At 39.0% G+C, this 17,512-nt stretch overlaps 1 protein-coding gene across 4 annotated transcripts in view; it reads right to left on the bottom strand.

The window, feature by feature from the left end:
- The window catches only part of FCHSD2 (FCH and double SH3 domains 2), a 223,353-nt gene that overhangs the window by 160,313 nt on the left and 45,528 nt on the right, over positions 1 to 17,512 (bottom strand). For 3 of the 4 annotated variants that reach the window (XM_073334756.1, XM_073334750.1, XM_073334766.1), the window contains exon 3: positions 11,244 to 11,289. The exons of the other annotated variant lie outside the window; for it this stretch is intronic. In XM_073334756.1, coding sequence (XP_073190857.1) covers positions 11,244 to 11,289 — 46 coding nt within the window. The remainder of the gene's footprint in view (positions 1 to 11,243; positions 11,290 to 17,512) is intronic. 4 annotated transcript variants of the gene reach the window in all.

Genomic DNA, 17,512 nt, shown 5'->3' with positions numbered 1-17,512 from the left:
ACAGTCCAATTCCTTACCTTACTTTACATCTGTTCAGAAGTTAAAACTTAAAGTGCCTTTTTTTTCAGAGCAATCTCACTGATGTGGTTTCAGTAAATATTCTATAAAACTACTACAGCAAGGGAACTTGATTTTCAATGTTCGTTTATTTGGGTTGTTTTGTATTGGTTTTTATTCCCTAACTAAAATATTAAGAAAATACACTGTTTTCAAAAAAATCTAAGATTATGCATAACACATGCTTTAGAACACAGTAATTCTGGATAACTGTAAAAGTTAACAGGGTGAAAATTTGATCCAACTTTATTAATCTGTCTGGAAAACATTGAGTATTTATCACTTCTCAAACAAATCATTCAAAATTGTTTTTTAATTGAAAAAAAAACTACTAGTGACCAGCAGCCCAGCCTTCGCAAAAGACACCACTAATAAAAAATCCTGTGTATGGTAACTAATAGATAACCTCTGCCTTATGGCATTTCTCACTCAGTACTGGGAGGGCCTTTTCAATGAACTCTCCTTGTGCTTTGGAGGGCGTGGGGCGGCACGGCTGCAGGTCCAGACATTCGGCACTAGCAGATGAGTTGGAGATGGTCTTGAGAGAGTTCTATACAGCTTATCTTCAGCACCACAGCATAGGCACGAGTGTCTGAGCACCAGTTAGAAGTCACATTAGGTCTCTGAGGTGAGGCACTGACCCCAAAGTCCAGAGCTCTGGTCAGCTTTGGAGAAGGGGAGGGGTGTCAAGAACTATTTTGGTATCAACTGAGCCCATCCAGAGCAAGAGTCAAAAGCTGGACAGAGAGCAGAAACTTGGAACTCTCCAGTGCTCAGGGAGTCTAACCAGGAAAGTAGTCCCGGAGGACTTCAGCATCCCTGATTTTGGATTCAGAGCCTTTTCAGATCCTGTCTTTTCCCACAGAAAGTAACAGTGATGCTTGAGTCAGTTTATGGAACTCAGAGAGGTGGAGGGTTTTGATGCCAACAAAGGCCATTCTGACTATGCACAAAAGCCCCAGCCTGAACCCATGGTCTGCTGATTTTGCCCATAGGGCAAGAAAGCGTGGAACCTAAGTTGAGACTTTCGGTGTAAAAGCCCAACAGATGTTACTTCTGTCCAAAGTGAGAAACAAACTTCTCCTAAGCAAAAGAGGCATCATATACCAGCAAACTGACTAGGGAAATATCAATGACCAGGAGGTGGACCATTTAAAATTTTCATTAAGTTCCACCGTGGGTAACTGTGGCATTGACCTGGGAAAAGTGTGGGCAAAAATGGGTAATTTAACCTCATCTGTGCTACACTGACACTAAAACTATTGAAAAATTATTTGAAACAATATATAAAACTACTCATAAGACAAAGGTAAAACTGTCTAAAAGTTACACAGATAACTCTAATGCTCACAGACTATAGTGGCCAGAAAGAAAGGAAGACAGTTAGGGCTTGCAACTCTTCCACATAGCCTGGAACCAAAACATCTGGTGGCGTGAGGTGGTGCTCATGCAAGGCTCACTGGGCATGGCTTTCCAGAACACCATGGTGCCGGTGCCTTGAACCCCATGAGTGAGATTACACACAAAGTCCCCAGAAAAAGAAGTGTTTCACTAAAACAATACATTTAAAATTTGTTTCGGTTTAAAAAAAAATAGACAAGAGCAGATCAGCCTTTGTAGAAGACCCCATAAATAAAAACCTATGTATACATGCAACAAAGCACTTTCAGGAACAAATGTCACTTTTAAGCTTCCAAGAGTTTATTATAAAAAGTAAAAAAAAAAACAAAAACAAAAAAAACCCAAACATTTTAAAAGGCAAGGAATATATTTTACAATATTTCTAATATGCTATGGTCAAGGGTTTCTCTCAGAGCCCAGCACTGCAATTCTTATACAGGCAAGCCTCCAATTTACTTGAGTGAGAGGCTTGCCGGCATAGATTGCAGGATCATAGCCAAATTTCTTCACAACCTACAAGCATGGTAGACACTACAATTTGCATATGAATGCTCACTATTATCAAGTAAATTGCTAGCATCGCTTATAGAGAGAAGTAAAAAAAAAATCTTAATTCCTTAAAAAAGGAAGCACACGTCGGAGTCTTAATGACAGGCCATTTCCCCCACATTTTAAAATAGTGTGATATGCATGCATTTTAAAAATTATCTTCCCACTCAAATAAACTGAGCATTTAATAGACATACAAATAAAAACAAAGCAGGCATAGCTAAATTATGCTGGAACAGCCTAATGATGAATTTTCAACTGTGGTACATCCAACTCCATAATAAAATTATTTCTTTAGAGAACAAAAATAGGTAACGTTACTGAAATGCATCAGTTAACATCAGGGCTATTGGCCAATGGATCCATGTCTACTTCTTGTTTGTCCCCAGGAAGAGATCCGCCCTTCTACTCTGCAGTCTTTTCCTCCTCTTTTTACAGCCACAGTAATCTTTTGTATCCTTCTCCAGGAGGAACATTTTGCCAGGACTACATGGAATGAACTAAGAGAGAAAAAGTTGCTTGTAAACACTTTCAAGGCAAGTACCTCCAATTATTTTACTGACACCCCAGCAGTTAGCTAACCGCTAAGTCCGGGGCCAGACTTGATTTCACCCTATTAATTAATTAGTCCTGAACAGCTGTCATAAGGCATGTCTTCTCTAAGATACGGTTGTTTTATCTGTGCAGAAAGTCTGCATCAGTGAAGTTACTCCTGTGTTCAGCACTGAACTGATGACATTTATAACGCCTTTTTTAAAGTGACAATCTATACTGGGCTATGTAATTTTTTACAATTCCAGATACATTCATATTCATTTTTGCAGTGTCTTCTGTCCCATTGCAGTTATCTTTATTACAATGCACCTAAGACTTAAAAAAGACAGTTAAACTACCTAAATGCTGTAAGTTATCTCAGGTTTTAGAACTTGTACATTACTCCTGCAAATGAGGGCTTTAGGATTTTTTAAGCAGATTGTTCATAATCTTTTAAGTTATCCTTTGCCTGTTTCTTTCTGGTATTACACTGTGGGCACTGTACTAATATGTGCCTATACAGGGCTTTTTATCTGTATATCTGAAAGCATTTTACAAAACAAGGTAAGAATTCCCATTTAACAGATGAAACAGAGGTTAAATTACATGCCCAAGGTCTGTCTTGTGGTTAAGGAAATGTACTCGAAAGATCCAAGATCCACACTCAGCTCCACCACAGACATCCTACCTCTGTCCAAAATCATTCAGGTTTCTCTGTGACTGCATTCCCTATCTGCAAAACAGAGATAATACTTCCCTACCTAACAGGGGTGTTCTGAGGTATTCAGATACTATGGTGAAGAGCACCAAAGGACATTTTAAATTCAAGTCACACAAGTTAGGGAGACAGTGGGGCACACAATTCCTGATTCCTAACACCTGCCCAAAGAATTTACAATCCAATTCAAAAACAGTCAACCTGAAATCCACATTAAAAGTGCAACTGGGTTTTACTCCTAGAAATACTTCTTCCTTGTCCAAGACTGATAGATGTATAAATGGAAACTTCCTTTTTGAGCTCAATTACTGGAAACTTTCTTTGGTTTTTAGATCCAGAAACTAGGCAACATAGCAAAAATCAAATAAGTATTTGGATGCAAAAGAATGAAAGGTATACAGATATGCATGTACACACAAAACTGCACAATGTTACTGGGGCAACTAATAAATTACTTTCAAGGGAAAATATTTATGTATTTGAATGTAATAAGTTTCAGAGTAACAGCCGTGTTAGTCTGTATTCGCAAAAAGAAAAGGAGTACTTGTGGCACCTTAGAGACTAACCAATTTATTTGAGCATGAGCTTCGATGAAGTGAGCTGTAGCTCACGAAAGCTCATGCTCAAATAAATTGGTTAGTCTCTAAGGTGCCACAAGTACTCCTTTTCAATGTAATAAGTGTAATGTAATCTCGCTAGCTGCAGCTCCAAGCCAAATCGCACCTGGAGCTGTAGCTAGCGAGAGATGTCAAGAGTAACAAGAAGGGTTTCTTCAGGTATGTTGGCAACAAGAAGAAAGCCAAGGAAAGTGTGGGCCCCTTAATGAATGAGGGAGGCAACCTAGTGACAGAGGATGTGGAAAAAGCTAATGTACTCAATGCTTTTTTTGCCTCTGTCTTCACTAACAAGGTCAGCTCCCAGACTGCTGCGCTGGGCATCACAAAATGGGGAAGAGATGGCCAGCCCTCTGTGGAGAAAGAGGTGGTTAGGCACTATTTAGAAAAGCTGGACGTGCACAAGTCCATGGGGCCGGACGAGTTGCATCTGAGAGTGCTAAAGGAATTGGCGGCTGTGATTGCAGAGCCATTGGCCATTATCTTTGAAAACTCATGGCGAATGGGGGAAGTCCCGGATGAATGGAAAAAGGCTAATGTAGTGCCAATCTTTAAAAAAGGGAAGAAGGAGGATCCTGGGAACTACAGGCCAGTCAGCCTCACCTCAGTCCCCGGAAAAATCATGGAGCAGGTCCTCAAAGAATCAATCCTGAAGCACTTACATGAGAGGAAAGTGATCAGGAACAGTCAGCATGGATTCACCAAGGGAAGGTCATGCCTGACTAATCTAATCGCCTTCTATGATGAGATTACTGGTTCTGTGGATGAAGGGAAAGCAGTGGATGTATTGTTTCTTGACTTTAGCAAAGCTTTTGACACGGTCTCCCACACTATTCTTGTCAGCAAGTTAAAGAAGTATGGGCTGGATGAATGCACTATAAGGTGGGTAGAAAGTTGGCTAGATTGTCGGGCTCAACGGGTAATGATCAATGGCTCCATGTCTAGTTGGCAGCCGGTGTCAAGTGGAGTGCCCCAGGGGTCGGTCCTGGGGTTGGTTTTGTTCAATATCGTCATCAATGATCTGGAGGATGGCGTGGATTGCATTCTCAGCAAATTTGCGGATGATACTAAATTGGGAGGAGTGGTAGATACGCTGGAGGGCAGGGATAGGATACAGAGGGACCTAGACAAATTGGAGGATTGGGCCAAAAGAAATCTGATGAGCTTCAATAAGGATAAGTGCAGGGTCCTGCACTTAGGACGGAAGAACCCAATGCACAGCTACAGACTAGGGACCGAATGGCTAGGCAGCAGTTCTGCGGAAAAGGACTTAGGGGTGACAGTGGACGAGAAGCTGGATATGAGTCAGCAGTGTGCCCTTGTTGCCAAGAAGGCCAATGGCATTTTGGGATGTATAAGTAGGGGCATAGCGAGCAGATCGAGGGACGTGATCGTCCCCCTCTATTCGACATTGGTGAGGCCTCATCTGGAGTACTGTGTCCAGTTTTGGGCCCCACACTACAAGAAGGATGTGGATAAATTGGAGAGAGTCCAGCAAAGGGCAACAAAAATGATTAGGGGTCTGGAACACATGACTTATGAGGAGAGGCTGAGGGAACTGGGATTGTTTAGTCTGCAGAGGAGAAGAATGAGGGGGGATTTGATAGCTGCTTTCAACTACCTGAGAGGTGGTTCCAGAGAGGATGGTTCTAGACTATTCTCAGTGATAGAAGAGGACAGGACAAGGAGTAATGGTCTCAAGTTGCAGTGGGGGAGGTTTAGGTTGGATATTAGGAAAAACTTTTTCACTAGGAGGGTGGTGAAACACTGGAATGCGTTACCTAGGAAGGTGGTAGAATCTCCTTCCTTAGAAGTTTTTAAGGTCAGGCTTGACAAAGCCCTGGCTGGGATGATTTAATTGGGGATTGGTCCTGCTTTGAGCAGGGGGTTGGACTAGATGACCTCCTGATGTCCCTTCCAATGCTGATGTTCTATGATTCTAAGTGGTTTTAAAGTTTTTTATTTGTACGTTTTTAAAGTTAAACACACTAGTTTTGCTCTAAATTCCATCTTCCCTCCCATCACTTCTATTCCTCTGCCCCACATTGCACATGTGTCTCTGGCACTTGGTCCTTCACTCTTCCCCCTGCACACACTTCTCTACCTTTTGTTCCTCCTCCCCTCTGTCCATACAATCCAATTACATACTTCTCTTCCTCTTGTGGCTATGACGACCAACCACCTGGGTCCTCCTCTCCCTCTGGTATCCTGGAAAGGCTGTCTAGCTGCCTGGTTCTCTGTTCTGGGCATTCCTCTCCAAGTGGCACCTGCTGGTTTATCTTCTACTGACAGCTCCCATTGGCATTCACAACACCAGTCTCACTGGTGGCTGCAGTCTCTGAGGGATGTTCACTTATATGTACAAACAGGCCACAGTGGAGACAAGCTAAACTGTGTCCTCCTCTTCTTTGCTTCCAGATGCTTTTAGAGGTATCAAAGTGTTTCCAAGGAGGACCAGCCAACACCATATGACCTGCTAGCGCTCTGCAGACCACAGTTTGGGAACAACTTTTAGACAGTATTCATGTTGCCTCCTAAACATTAATTTGGTCTTACGACACTCAGGCAGAAAAATTCATAAAAATACATTACATTTAATTAAGATCCTCAATTACAAGCGCCTCCCACATTTGAAAATGCTGGTGTAGACCTTCATGGTATGGTACTTCCTCACCTTTCTTCCATGCTTGTAATAGTTAATAATGCTGACGGTTAAAGTATTATAACTGGCATCTTAATTAGCACTCATTTAAATGGTGTGGTTTGCAGCTCAAGCTATTATTTCAGGCTCTCTGCAAACTCAGGCAGATATCATTGAACTGGTTACACTAAGGTCACATTCTGAAGGTTTACTATGCAATTATAATGGCTAAAGATTAATTAAAAATAAGCAGATATTCTGAATAACAAATGAGGTCTGTTTGTGCAGGGTCATATGCCACAATCTCTGGGAAAAGCTGTGCTATGGAGTTATAAATTGTAAATAATAATGAAAAGTACAGTAGAGACGCAACTATGATCTCAACAAGGTAAAATATTTTTTCTTTCAGATGCTCAGAGGAATTAGTAAAGTAGATGTTCTATGGATAGTATCCAAAGTAACTTCTCACAAAATTGCACTTCCATTCAGTGAAACGGTATTTGAATAACTTTGTACAATGCAGCCAGCACACTAGTCATGACTATTAGCCAGCACAGCAGGATTTCACTGTAGGGGAGTTTGCAACATTGTTGCTTCCAAACAATATCATTAGATATCTCTTTAGCAGAATGGATTTGTGTAAACACTTCCAGTTCTGACCATTAGGGTAAACTTTTAAATGTATATGTTTTTGTTTAGCAGAGTACTGCACTATTTAATGCTGCAAAGTTGTAGTGACAGGGCTGACTGAGCATACAGGCATTACCATAATACAAATAAAATTCTAAGAGTCCCAATAAAGGGTCCACTGAGCTAGGCATCATTCAGACAAGTAATTAAGGCATTCCCTGCTCTATAGCGCTTAGATTCAAATGTGTTTCTCAAATGCATGTTTTTTTGTTTTTCCTAGAGTTAATTAAGTATTTTAGGAAAAATGGTCAGAACGGCCATCAGCAAGATTTGGTGGCCACACTCTGAGGCCACCAAAACATTTCTCGTGAGACCCCCTAGCAAAAAGGCAGGTATAACACGTAAACAAAAGGAGTAAGAATATTAGAAAATCAAGTTTTATGCTATTTCTATGCAGATATGTAGCATAATTTACTACACCCGCAAAAACTGCTCACCACTGCAGGACACTATGGTCTAGCCAGGTTCCATCCTGATATAAAGCTGTATTGTGCAGAAACATGGCACACAAGTACAGTATATCAGCATACAGAGTTTTTCAAAATAATACAAAAATGGTCTTTTTAACAAGATGATGGGAGGAGTGTGAATATTGTTTTTAAAGTTTTGCCTACTCTTTCCTATAGACTAGCTCGGCAAATAAGTCAAAGTTTAATCTTGCATTAGTCAGTCCCCTAAAGTGTCAAAAGGCATTTGGATATTTGTACTAGATTATTTGCAAGAAATACATTAAAACAGCTTAGGGTTTTGTCTACACACCAAGTTTCTGTGGGCAAGCCAGGGCATGAATCTACAGCGCGCCAGCATGGCCATACAGTAACGCGCCATGTGGACACTGCTATGGCACAGTAAGCACTGCACTCCAGGGCTTTCAACGCACCATAGTAGTGTCCACATGGCATGTTACTGTGCAGTGAGCTACTGCAATGTTGATTCATATCCTGGCTTGCTGCACAGTATCTCACCTTGTAGACAAGCCCTTCCAAGTTTTACTTAAAAAATAAAACTACTGAGAATTCTCAGCTTCTTTTATAAAACTTTGTTTTAAAGACAAATGTCACATTATAATTAATGGGAGAGCGTTTATATTTAGTTCAATGACAATTTGTATTGTTGGGAAACATTGTCAGAAAATTTCACACAGAAGAGAAATCTTTTTAAAGCTCTAAATGTCAATTATCCAGTGTTTTCAGGCAATACACCTATCACCAAACCAAGGATGCAATCCTGCAAACTTTTATTCATATGATTAGGCAGTCACTAAACCAATAATGCCAGCTGCATTGCTGGAAATTTGCATTTTTTACTAAAAAGTCTGAAAACCTCAGGTGTTATAGCTCCAGAACTCTGAGAATGCAATTGTTCATTTTCCTAAGTTCATTAAGATTTTACCCCATATAGAATGAATGCTAAAAATGTTCATGAGTACAAAAACACATAACTCACCATTGTGTTTAGATAATGCAGAGAAATATATTAAGATCTGAGCTCAGACTCCCGGCATCTCTTAGACACAAATGCCTAGATATTTACAGATGTTTAGGCATTGCTGCACTCAGCATCGCAATTGATTTAGGAGTCTATGACATTCCAGGGTGCAATCCTGACCAGTGAAGTCGTGCATCACCCCTATCCTGCAACTTTGGGTCCCCCACAATGCTTTGCTGCTGTAGGTCCCACCTGGGCTGCTCACAAACATCCAAACAGCATGCAGGTCACACCTTGAGTGTGTGTATATAGCTACAGCCCTGGTCCAGCAACTCTGACCCCAGCAGCCTGTCAGCAAACACCAGCCACGCTTTGGCTTTCAGTAGCGTTTGGTTACTACTTGCAGGGTGACGCCAAACACACTCCCAGTCCTGAACTTCTCCCCAAAACATGTGTTCTACACTGTCCAGCCCTCTCCTGGACAGTCCAAATATATTAAGTCAGTTGTCCCTCTGAGGTGATCAATATCTTAAATTGAGTTACCCAAACAATTTACAACACTGGATTAGTTTTAATTAAAGAATAAAACAAGTTTATTCAACTACAAAGACACAGGTTTTAAGTGAGTACAAGGCATTAAAGTCAGAAATGGTTACAAGAGAAATAAACATAAAATGCTTTATAAAACTTAAACTAAACTTGGTTCAAGGTGACATTCTTACCCCACAGGTTCCCAGCAACACTGCTGACCAAATTTCAGGTCAGGATCTGCTCCTGAATTCCATAGGCTGATTCTTTTGTTGTCTTAGGTGAAGGAGAGAGAAATGGAGAGGGAGAGAGAACTTGCCCCTCACTTTTACAGTTCAGTCACCCTTTAAAAGGTATTTTCCTGAGGGTTATCCCTAGATAAAGTTCCTTCCAGCTGTGAGGGAGACATGGGGTCTCATCATGAAAGAGGTTTCATGCTATTGTTTACTAAAATGCAGATTTATCTTGTCTCCCTCTTACTGTTTCAAGTACCCTGTTTACTACTTATATGTAAACTGAGGTACACACACATTCCTTTGTTTAAGACCTGCTTGACCAGTCCTGACTAATCAGGGCTACATGGGTTTGAACACGTGCTTCCAACACTATTAATGTGGAATTCATAACTTTACATCTAATGTTACTACACACATTTCATCATGATTCACCAGTGAGTTATTACTTTTCAAATGATGCCTCACAAGACATATTTTTCACAAAGATGATTACGACATAAGGTCTGAATACAGGGGTGCATTCCCTCACAGAGTTTAAATCTCGTTTTTGACTGTCAGTGGAATTTAGACTCCTAAATAACTAAATCCCTTTTGAAAAGGAGACTTAAGCTTTAAAATAGCTTAAAAACCTGGGCCTAGAGCATTAGTTAAAAATGCCAAGCCTTAAAACAAAATATATTGATCCTACTATTCAAAAGTTGTTACTTTAGTGTAACTGCCAAAGTGATCAATGACACACTAATGTAAAGCCTAATGTATCAATGAATACTCATATAGCATCAGAGTCATCTATTGACTTTTGATAAAATCCAGAGCTATTGCATTAGTTTTCAGTTTGTGGATATGCACACAGGTATTGTTGGAATATATAGCAAAAGACTGACCTAAATACAACGTTTATGAAATAAAAAAGGCTTCATTTCCATTTAGTTCAGGATGAGACTATATGTGCAGGGTTTCACCATGAGTAAAATTTGTATGGTAGAATTTTAAAGTCTTGAAAAATTAGCCTCTCCTATTATTACAAAAGTCACTCTACATAGAAATATAGCAAGTTCTCCTGTTCAATGTTTCTTTATTCTTAAGATTTATAACATTTTAAAGAGGCCAACCTAGGCTCTAAGAACTTTTGCCATAAATTAAGAAGTCACAAATTAAACCAGCAGATGCTCCTTGTCCCCAAACCAGAAGGAATCTGACAAAAGGGAGAATCAAAATCCATTAAATCAATACCCATCCCACACCTTACCACGCCTCTTCTTCACCAAAAGCCTGGGTAAATAGATGGGCCTTGCAGAATGCTCTGAAGCTCACTAGGTTTGGTCTGTTTCTGACCAAGGGAAGCACGGTCTTAACAAGGCTATATTTAATGCAAGTATGCAAAGATGCTATTGCAATGATGATGCGACAATGATTTTTCCTCCGTTTCCTCTAACCAATTTGATTCCACTAATTACATAGCTGCCACTCCTACCCCGGAAAACAGTTGAAAAAAGTGGCTGTGGACCATTTCCAAGACCAACAATTCCTCCCTAGATCTTTCCCAAGTCAGGCTTCAGAGCAGGATACAGAATAGAGATTGGCTTCGGAGTGGTAGCCATGTTAGTCTGTATCAGCAAAAACAAGGAGGACTCCTTGTTGTTTTTGCAGAAGAGAGACTGTTCAGCACAGCCAGGGATATCTGATCCAAATTATAAAGAGAGATATTTTGTATTTCTTGATGCACACAAGACAGCCAATGTAAAATGCAAAATAATGTTGTGGGAGATTTCCTAATCAGTTAATGTATCCTTACATACAGAGAACAATGGCTTAGACAATAAAGGCAAATTTATCCTAGGACTTACCTGTGCATACTCTCTCTCAATTGCAGCTTTCTTCTGACTGAATGTCCTACAAAAAACAGGGGGGGAAGTCCATTAACACACACAACCATATACTATAAATGCAATAATTAAAAAGGAGTTTTATATAACTTCAGTTCAAATGCACCATCAGGCAGCCTTTACAGCCAACAGAAGAGCAAAAGAAGAGCTGAACTGTTTGACAATTGTATATTAACTGCCTAACAACCACTTGCATGTGGCCACCATAGATTAAGAGCTCCTTCCCTCAAGCTTCATTTACTTCATTAAAGTCTCTTCAGCTTTACATTGGTTTATCAGAGAACAAAATTTGGCCTTCAGGCATCTAAACTTTTTTTTTGGGAAGTCATCTCTCCCTGACTGCATCTGAACATACCAGGCTAATTGTTCCAGATGCAGGACTCATCTCACTTTCATGCACCATCTTCACTCAGGAATGCCCTGATTTAGCAATCGGTGTAGCTACATCAGCGTGGACCCAGTTAGCTCAATTGGTTTAAACCCCTATATCACTTTCTATACTAAGTTTCAGAGTAAAAGCCGTGTTAGTCTGTATTCGCAAAAAGAAAAGGAGGACTTGTGGCACCTTAGAGACTATTTGAGCATAAGCTTTCGTGAGCTACAGCTCACTTCCGATGAAGTGAGCTGTAGCTCACGAAAGCTTATGCTCAAATAAATTGGTTAGTCTCTAAGGTGCCACAAGTCCTCCTTTTCTTTCTATACTAAGGGATCAGTAGTGGTACAGCTACACCAATTGCTTGCCACAGACTATTGAACTAAGGCCAGCACTCAGTGTAAGTGAATGCCAAGTATTATTGATTTTAGAGATGGGCAAAACAACAGAAGGACAAGAGAAGAATCAGTATATTTCATTTCCCATGGTTTACACCAAGGCTTTGTGGGCCAAATTCTGCTCTTTGGGCATCAGTATAAATCTGGAGTAATTACAAATGCTTCAAATGAGTCATGCCAAGTTTATAACAATATATCAGCAGAATTTGGCACTGTGACTTTACTCAATCATGTTCTGGCAAAAATGGGATTCGCAAAGCTTTCAATATACTTTTGCATTACAAGGTCCAAGTCTGAAGCAATCTTGCTGTAGAATAAAAACAGATTATGCTACCCCCTTTCCCTCTAAATACAGTAGGTCTCTGTACTTTGTAGCACTAGGAGAACCAAACTACAGCAGCACAAAGAAAAGGAAGAATGGTTGAACCATAGCTAACCCTCCTCAGATTTAGAACTGTCTAGGCGTACCAAGACTCCTAGTAGTGCTCTGATAGTTTAAGTCATTTTCTTTTTACGCTCAAGCAACCAAGCAATAGGATTTTCCTTGGTCTGCATTTCCACATTTTTCTACTAAGATTAATAATGCACTATGCACAAAACATATGACTTTAATTCTATTTAAACAGATTGAACAATTAATTATGGGGACAAGCTAGAAGTTAATGTAAATACAGCAGACGCCCGTTTGCTGCAACACCTTATAAGAGCAACAGCCTCTTACGAACAACATTTCCCCTGGGAACACTTTCCCTACTGTAAGTTATCGACACTCCCAATAACAGCAAAGCCGCTTAGGAGCAACACAGCAGAAGAGCACAGATATGTTTCTACTAATAATCATCTACTGTATCCTGTAATAAGATCCTATAAAGTTGAAATTAGAATGTCAAAACAGAATAAGCACCAATGGTGCCTTCTATTCCTGCCAGTAGAACACACTGTTAGAGGTTCCATATTTCAAATAAGATGTAAAACAGAGGTCCTGGCCAATTGTAGTCATTAAAGAACCCATGTAACTCTTTTCAAGAGTAAGGTTTATATTAGCTCTGCGGGCTTGGCCACATTCCAACTCTGAGGAAGTGAGCTGTAGCTCACGAAAGCTTATGCTCTAATAAATTGGTTAGTCTCTAAGGTGCCACAAGTCCTCCTTTTCTTTTTGCGAATACAGACTAACACGGCTGTTACTCTGAAACATTCCAACTCTGGTTATCACATCCGGTCTACCTAAATTTCTCTGGCAGTTTCAGCTGCGTATAAGTGACTCCATTTTAGAACTAAGTGAAATCATCCCTGCATATTGTTGTTTAGGATCCTTCTGGAAGAAAGATGCTACATAGTACATTAAGGTATTGTTATAGGTAACATTGGACCAACATACTTTAGTAGTTTTCTTATCAAAGCCCAAGCTTCCATCTATGATAACAAGCATATCGAAAAATTAGGGCTGTCGATTAATCACAGTTAACTCATGCAATTAACTCAAAAAAATTAATTGTGATTAAAAGAATTAATTGCACTGTTAAACAATAGAATACCAATTTAAATTTATTAAATATTTGTGGCTGTTTTTCTACATTTTCAAATATATTGATTTCAATTACTACAGAGAATACAAAGTATACAGTGCTCACCTTATATTATTTGTATTACAAATATTTGCACTATAAAAATGATAAAAGAAATTGTATTTTTCAATTCACCTCAGACACATACTGTAGCGCAATTTCTATCGTGAAAGTGTAACTTACCAATTTAGATTTTTTTTGTTCCATAACTGCACTCAAAAACAAAACAATGTAAAACTTTAGACCCTACAAGTCTACTCAGTTCTACTTCTTGTTCAGCCAATCGCTAAGAGAAACAGGTTTGTTTAGATTTACAGGACATAATGTTCCCCACTTCTTATTTACATCTCCAGAAAGTTAGAACAGGTGTTTCCAAGGTATTTATGTGCCAGATATGCTAAACATTCATATGCCCCTTCATGCTTCGGCCACCATTCCAGAGGACATGCTTCCAGGCTGATGATGTTTGTTAAAAAAATAATGCATTAATTAAATTTGTGACTGAACTTCTTGGGGGAGAATTATACGTCTTCTGTTCTGTTTTACCCACATTCTGCCATAGATTTCATGTGATAGCAGCCTCAGATGACCCAGCACATGTTCATTTTAAGAACGCTTTCACTGCAGATTTGACAAAAAGCAAAGAAGGTACCAATGTGAGATTTCTAAAAATAGCTACAGCACTCCACCCAAGATTTAAGAATCTGAAGTGCCGTCCAAAATCTCAGAGGAACGAGATGTGGAGCATGCTTTCAGAAGTCTTAAAAGAGCAACACTCCAATGCAGAAACACAGAACCTGAACCACCAAAAAAGAAAATGAACCTTCTGCTGATGGCATCTGACTCAGATGATGAAAATGAACGTGTTGGTCCGCTTGGCTTTGGATCATTATCAAGCAGAACCCATCATCAGCATGGATGTATGTTCTCTGGAATGGTGGTTGAAGCATGAAGGGACATATAAATCTTTAGTGAATCTGGTAAATATCTTGTGATGCCAGCTACAACAGTGCCATGCAAATGCCTGTTCTCACTTTCAGGTGACATTGTAAACAAGAAGCGGGCAGCATTATCTCCTCCAAATTGTAACCTAACTTGTTTGTCTGAGTGATTGTCTGAACCAGAAGTAGGACTGAGTGGACTTGTAGGTGCTAAAGTTTTACATTGTTTTATTTTTGAATGCACGGGTTTTTCTGTACATAATTCTACATTTGTAAGTTCAACTTTCATGATAAAGAAATTGCACTACAGTACTTGTATTAGGTGAACTAAAAAATACTATTTATTTTGTTTTTTACTGTGCAAATATTTGCAATCAAAAATAAATATAAAGTGAGCAACCGTACACTTTGTATTCTGTGTTGTAACTGAAATCAATACGTTTGAAAATGTGGAAAACATCCAAAAATATTCATATAAATGGTATTCTATTTCTGTTTAACAGCGCAATTAATCGCAATTAATATTTTAATCGATTGATGGCCCTATTAAAAATGCAATATTCTTCCAAAATGACTTATGTTTCTTCAACAAGTGCGACTGACTTCAATAACGCTGTTACAGGAACTGCTGAAATCTATAAACATTTAAGAGGTAGTGGGAAACAAGTTACTGTTTTTAAGCCTTCAAAAATAAAGAGTGTAAGCTTCAAAATCAAGAGCAAAAATATGCCATTACTAGTTTCTACTCAGGCAGCCTCATTTGAAAATTTACAGTCTGATCTAGATGTAAAAAAGAGTATATGCACTATCGTTCATTCTAAACTGAAACCAACTGTTGTGGAATTTAGTACAAAAGTAATTTAGTATTTTTGGACTGAATGAGTTGTACACTGATAGAAACACTGAAGTTTGTTTTCAAATGAAATGGTTGTAATCCCACCATTCTATTATTCTAAAATATTTAATTCACTTTAGTATAAACAGATTTTAGACCATCAGAGTTAAATTTACAGAGTGATTCAATTTTTGAGTTTCAGTAGAGTTAGTGGGAAAAGAGTAAGTATCTGAGATTGTTCTTTAAAGATGGCGTTCTCAAATTTTTCGAGAGCAAAGAAACTTCTGCTAGGAAACAAAGCAGACTGACTGACAAAGTATTTGATGTCCTCCTACCTTGACAAACCTGACAATTTCCATGTATACACTTGTATAAGGTCAAGGGTTATGTCAACATTGTGAGAAAAATCTTGAAAGAAAACAAGCTAGTTCCCTGAAAAAAGATATATGTATTGTGTAGTTTTTAAAAAATGGGCATGCATTTACAATTACTATTTTTATGTATAGGGCTATACAGAGGTTTTTGTGGGGCCCGGGGTAAAATCTGAAATTGAAGTACTTCACTCCCTCTCCTTCCTACAACCTTCCAAAAAATTTAACCCTGAGAGGAGGCTGGGGAGGGCATGTGCTGGAGCACAAGCCTGCACTGCACTCGCCCCACGTGGCAGAGCCACCTGGTTTTGGATCAGCAGCCCCTCAACTGTGACAGCAGGGCTGCTGGGCCAAATTTCAATGCAACCCAGCAAGTGGGGGTCCTCTCAAATGGAGGCCCAGAGCAAACTGTCCCTTTCCCCCTGCCCTGTTTATGCATTTATCAAGTAATTGTTACAAAGGAAAGAAAGTAGGTTAGAGTTGAGAGCATATTTTAAAATTTTTCTTTCAATTACTTACTTCTAGATAAAAAGAAAAGGAGTACTTGTGGCACCTTAGAGACTAACCAATTTATTTGAGCATAAGTGATTCCTATCTTCAACAGATTTAGCAAGTAGCAAGCATACACATGAATACGTATTTCAGGATGAGGCACTACATTTGTCAGAAATAAGCCTAGTATAAATTAATACATTCAAAATTCCTGAACATAAAATAACAGGATTATTAGCACACCTGAATTCAGTAGATACATGGGAGCTATGTATCATAGAGTTGTGAACACTTGCAATTTTATTGCAAGTTTGATATTTGCCTCAACTGATGGAATGATGTTATTGTGTAAATCTCTCAGCTTTCATTTTTAAAAAAAGAAGTTTCAAGCCTTCATGGTTACGAAGAAAAGTATGAAACCTGCCTTTTGGTTTTTGAAGCTTTCAAATTAAATAAAAGAACCCAACATTTATTCTTTTATAATTCCTATGATTTTTAAATTAGTCTGATACTTTTTTGAGATCTGACTCATGCTTTTGAATGCTCGGGATCAGCAATACTTGGAGAGTTGAAACAATCCTTCCTGCATTTTATTTTAGTCTATTTAACTTAACTTTAGTAACTGCCTCCTGTATTCATTTTCAGATCAAAATGATATTACTAACTATCATTACGAGAATGAAAAAGTGAAATATTCTATCATGAATCTAATGTATTGACAACAATTAAGTAACAGTGAATGTTTGACAGCAGTGACTGTAGCACTGGCACCTAAAATCCACCTAAAAAAATCAGTCTATTACAGTAATAATTAAAACAAATGAACTACCACTTAAACATTACGAGCCCTGAGATTATTCTTCCCCCACAACCAAAGCCTGCAGCATTGCAAAGTTAACACAGGTATAGAGCTGTGCACACTCTCCAATGGATACATAAAGAGCCTCTACACTTCCACCAAAAAACTGAGTGATTTGTATATGTGACCGAGTACTTGGGAAAACAACAGGGGAGAGGGAAATTACTGCTGTCCTCCCCACCCGCCCTCCAAAATGTACTACTTTCCTTCTAGGTTCCACCTTTCACACACCTATCCTTATAAACTTCTCACGCTCCTACTGACATTTTTAATTTACTTATTTATAAAGCTAAAAAACACAGTACAAGAACATCTGAGAATGAGGGAGAGTTGGTTTTTATTCTATTCTACATTACCTGTATTTTGCCTCCCTGATAACATTTAAACCACCTCCTC

Source organism: Lepidochelys kempii, chromosome 1, assembly GCF_965140265.1.
Source record: "Lepidochelys kempii isolate rLepKem1 chromosome 1, rLepKem1.hap2, whole genome shotgun sequence".
In the NCBI taxonomy this organism is placed as follows: Eukaryota; Metazoa; Chordata; order Testudines; family Cheloniidae; genus Lepidochelys; species Lepidochelys kempii.
The sequence above is the reverse complement of the archived record's forward strand: the minus strand, read 5'-3'. Positions and strand labels throughout refer to the sequence as shown.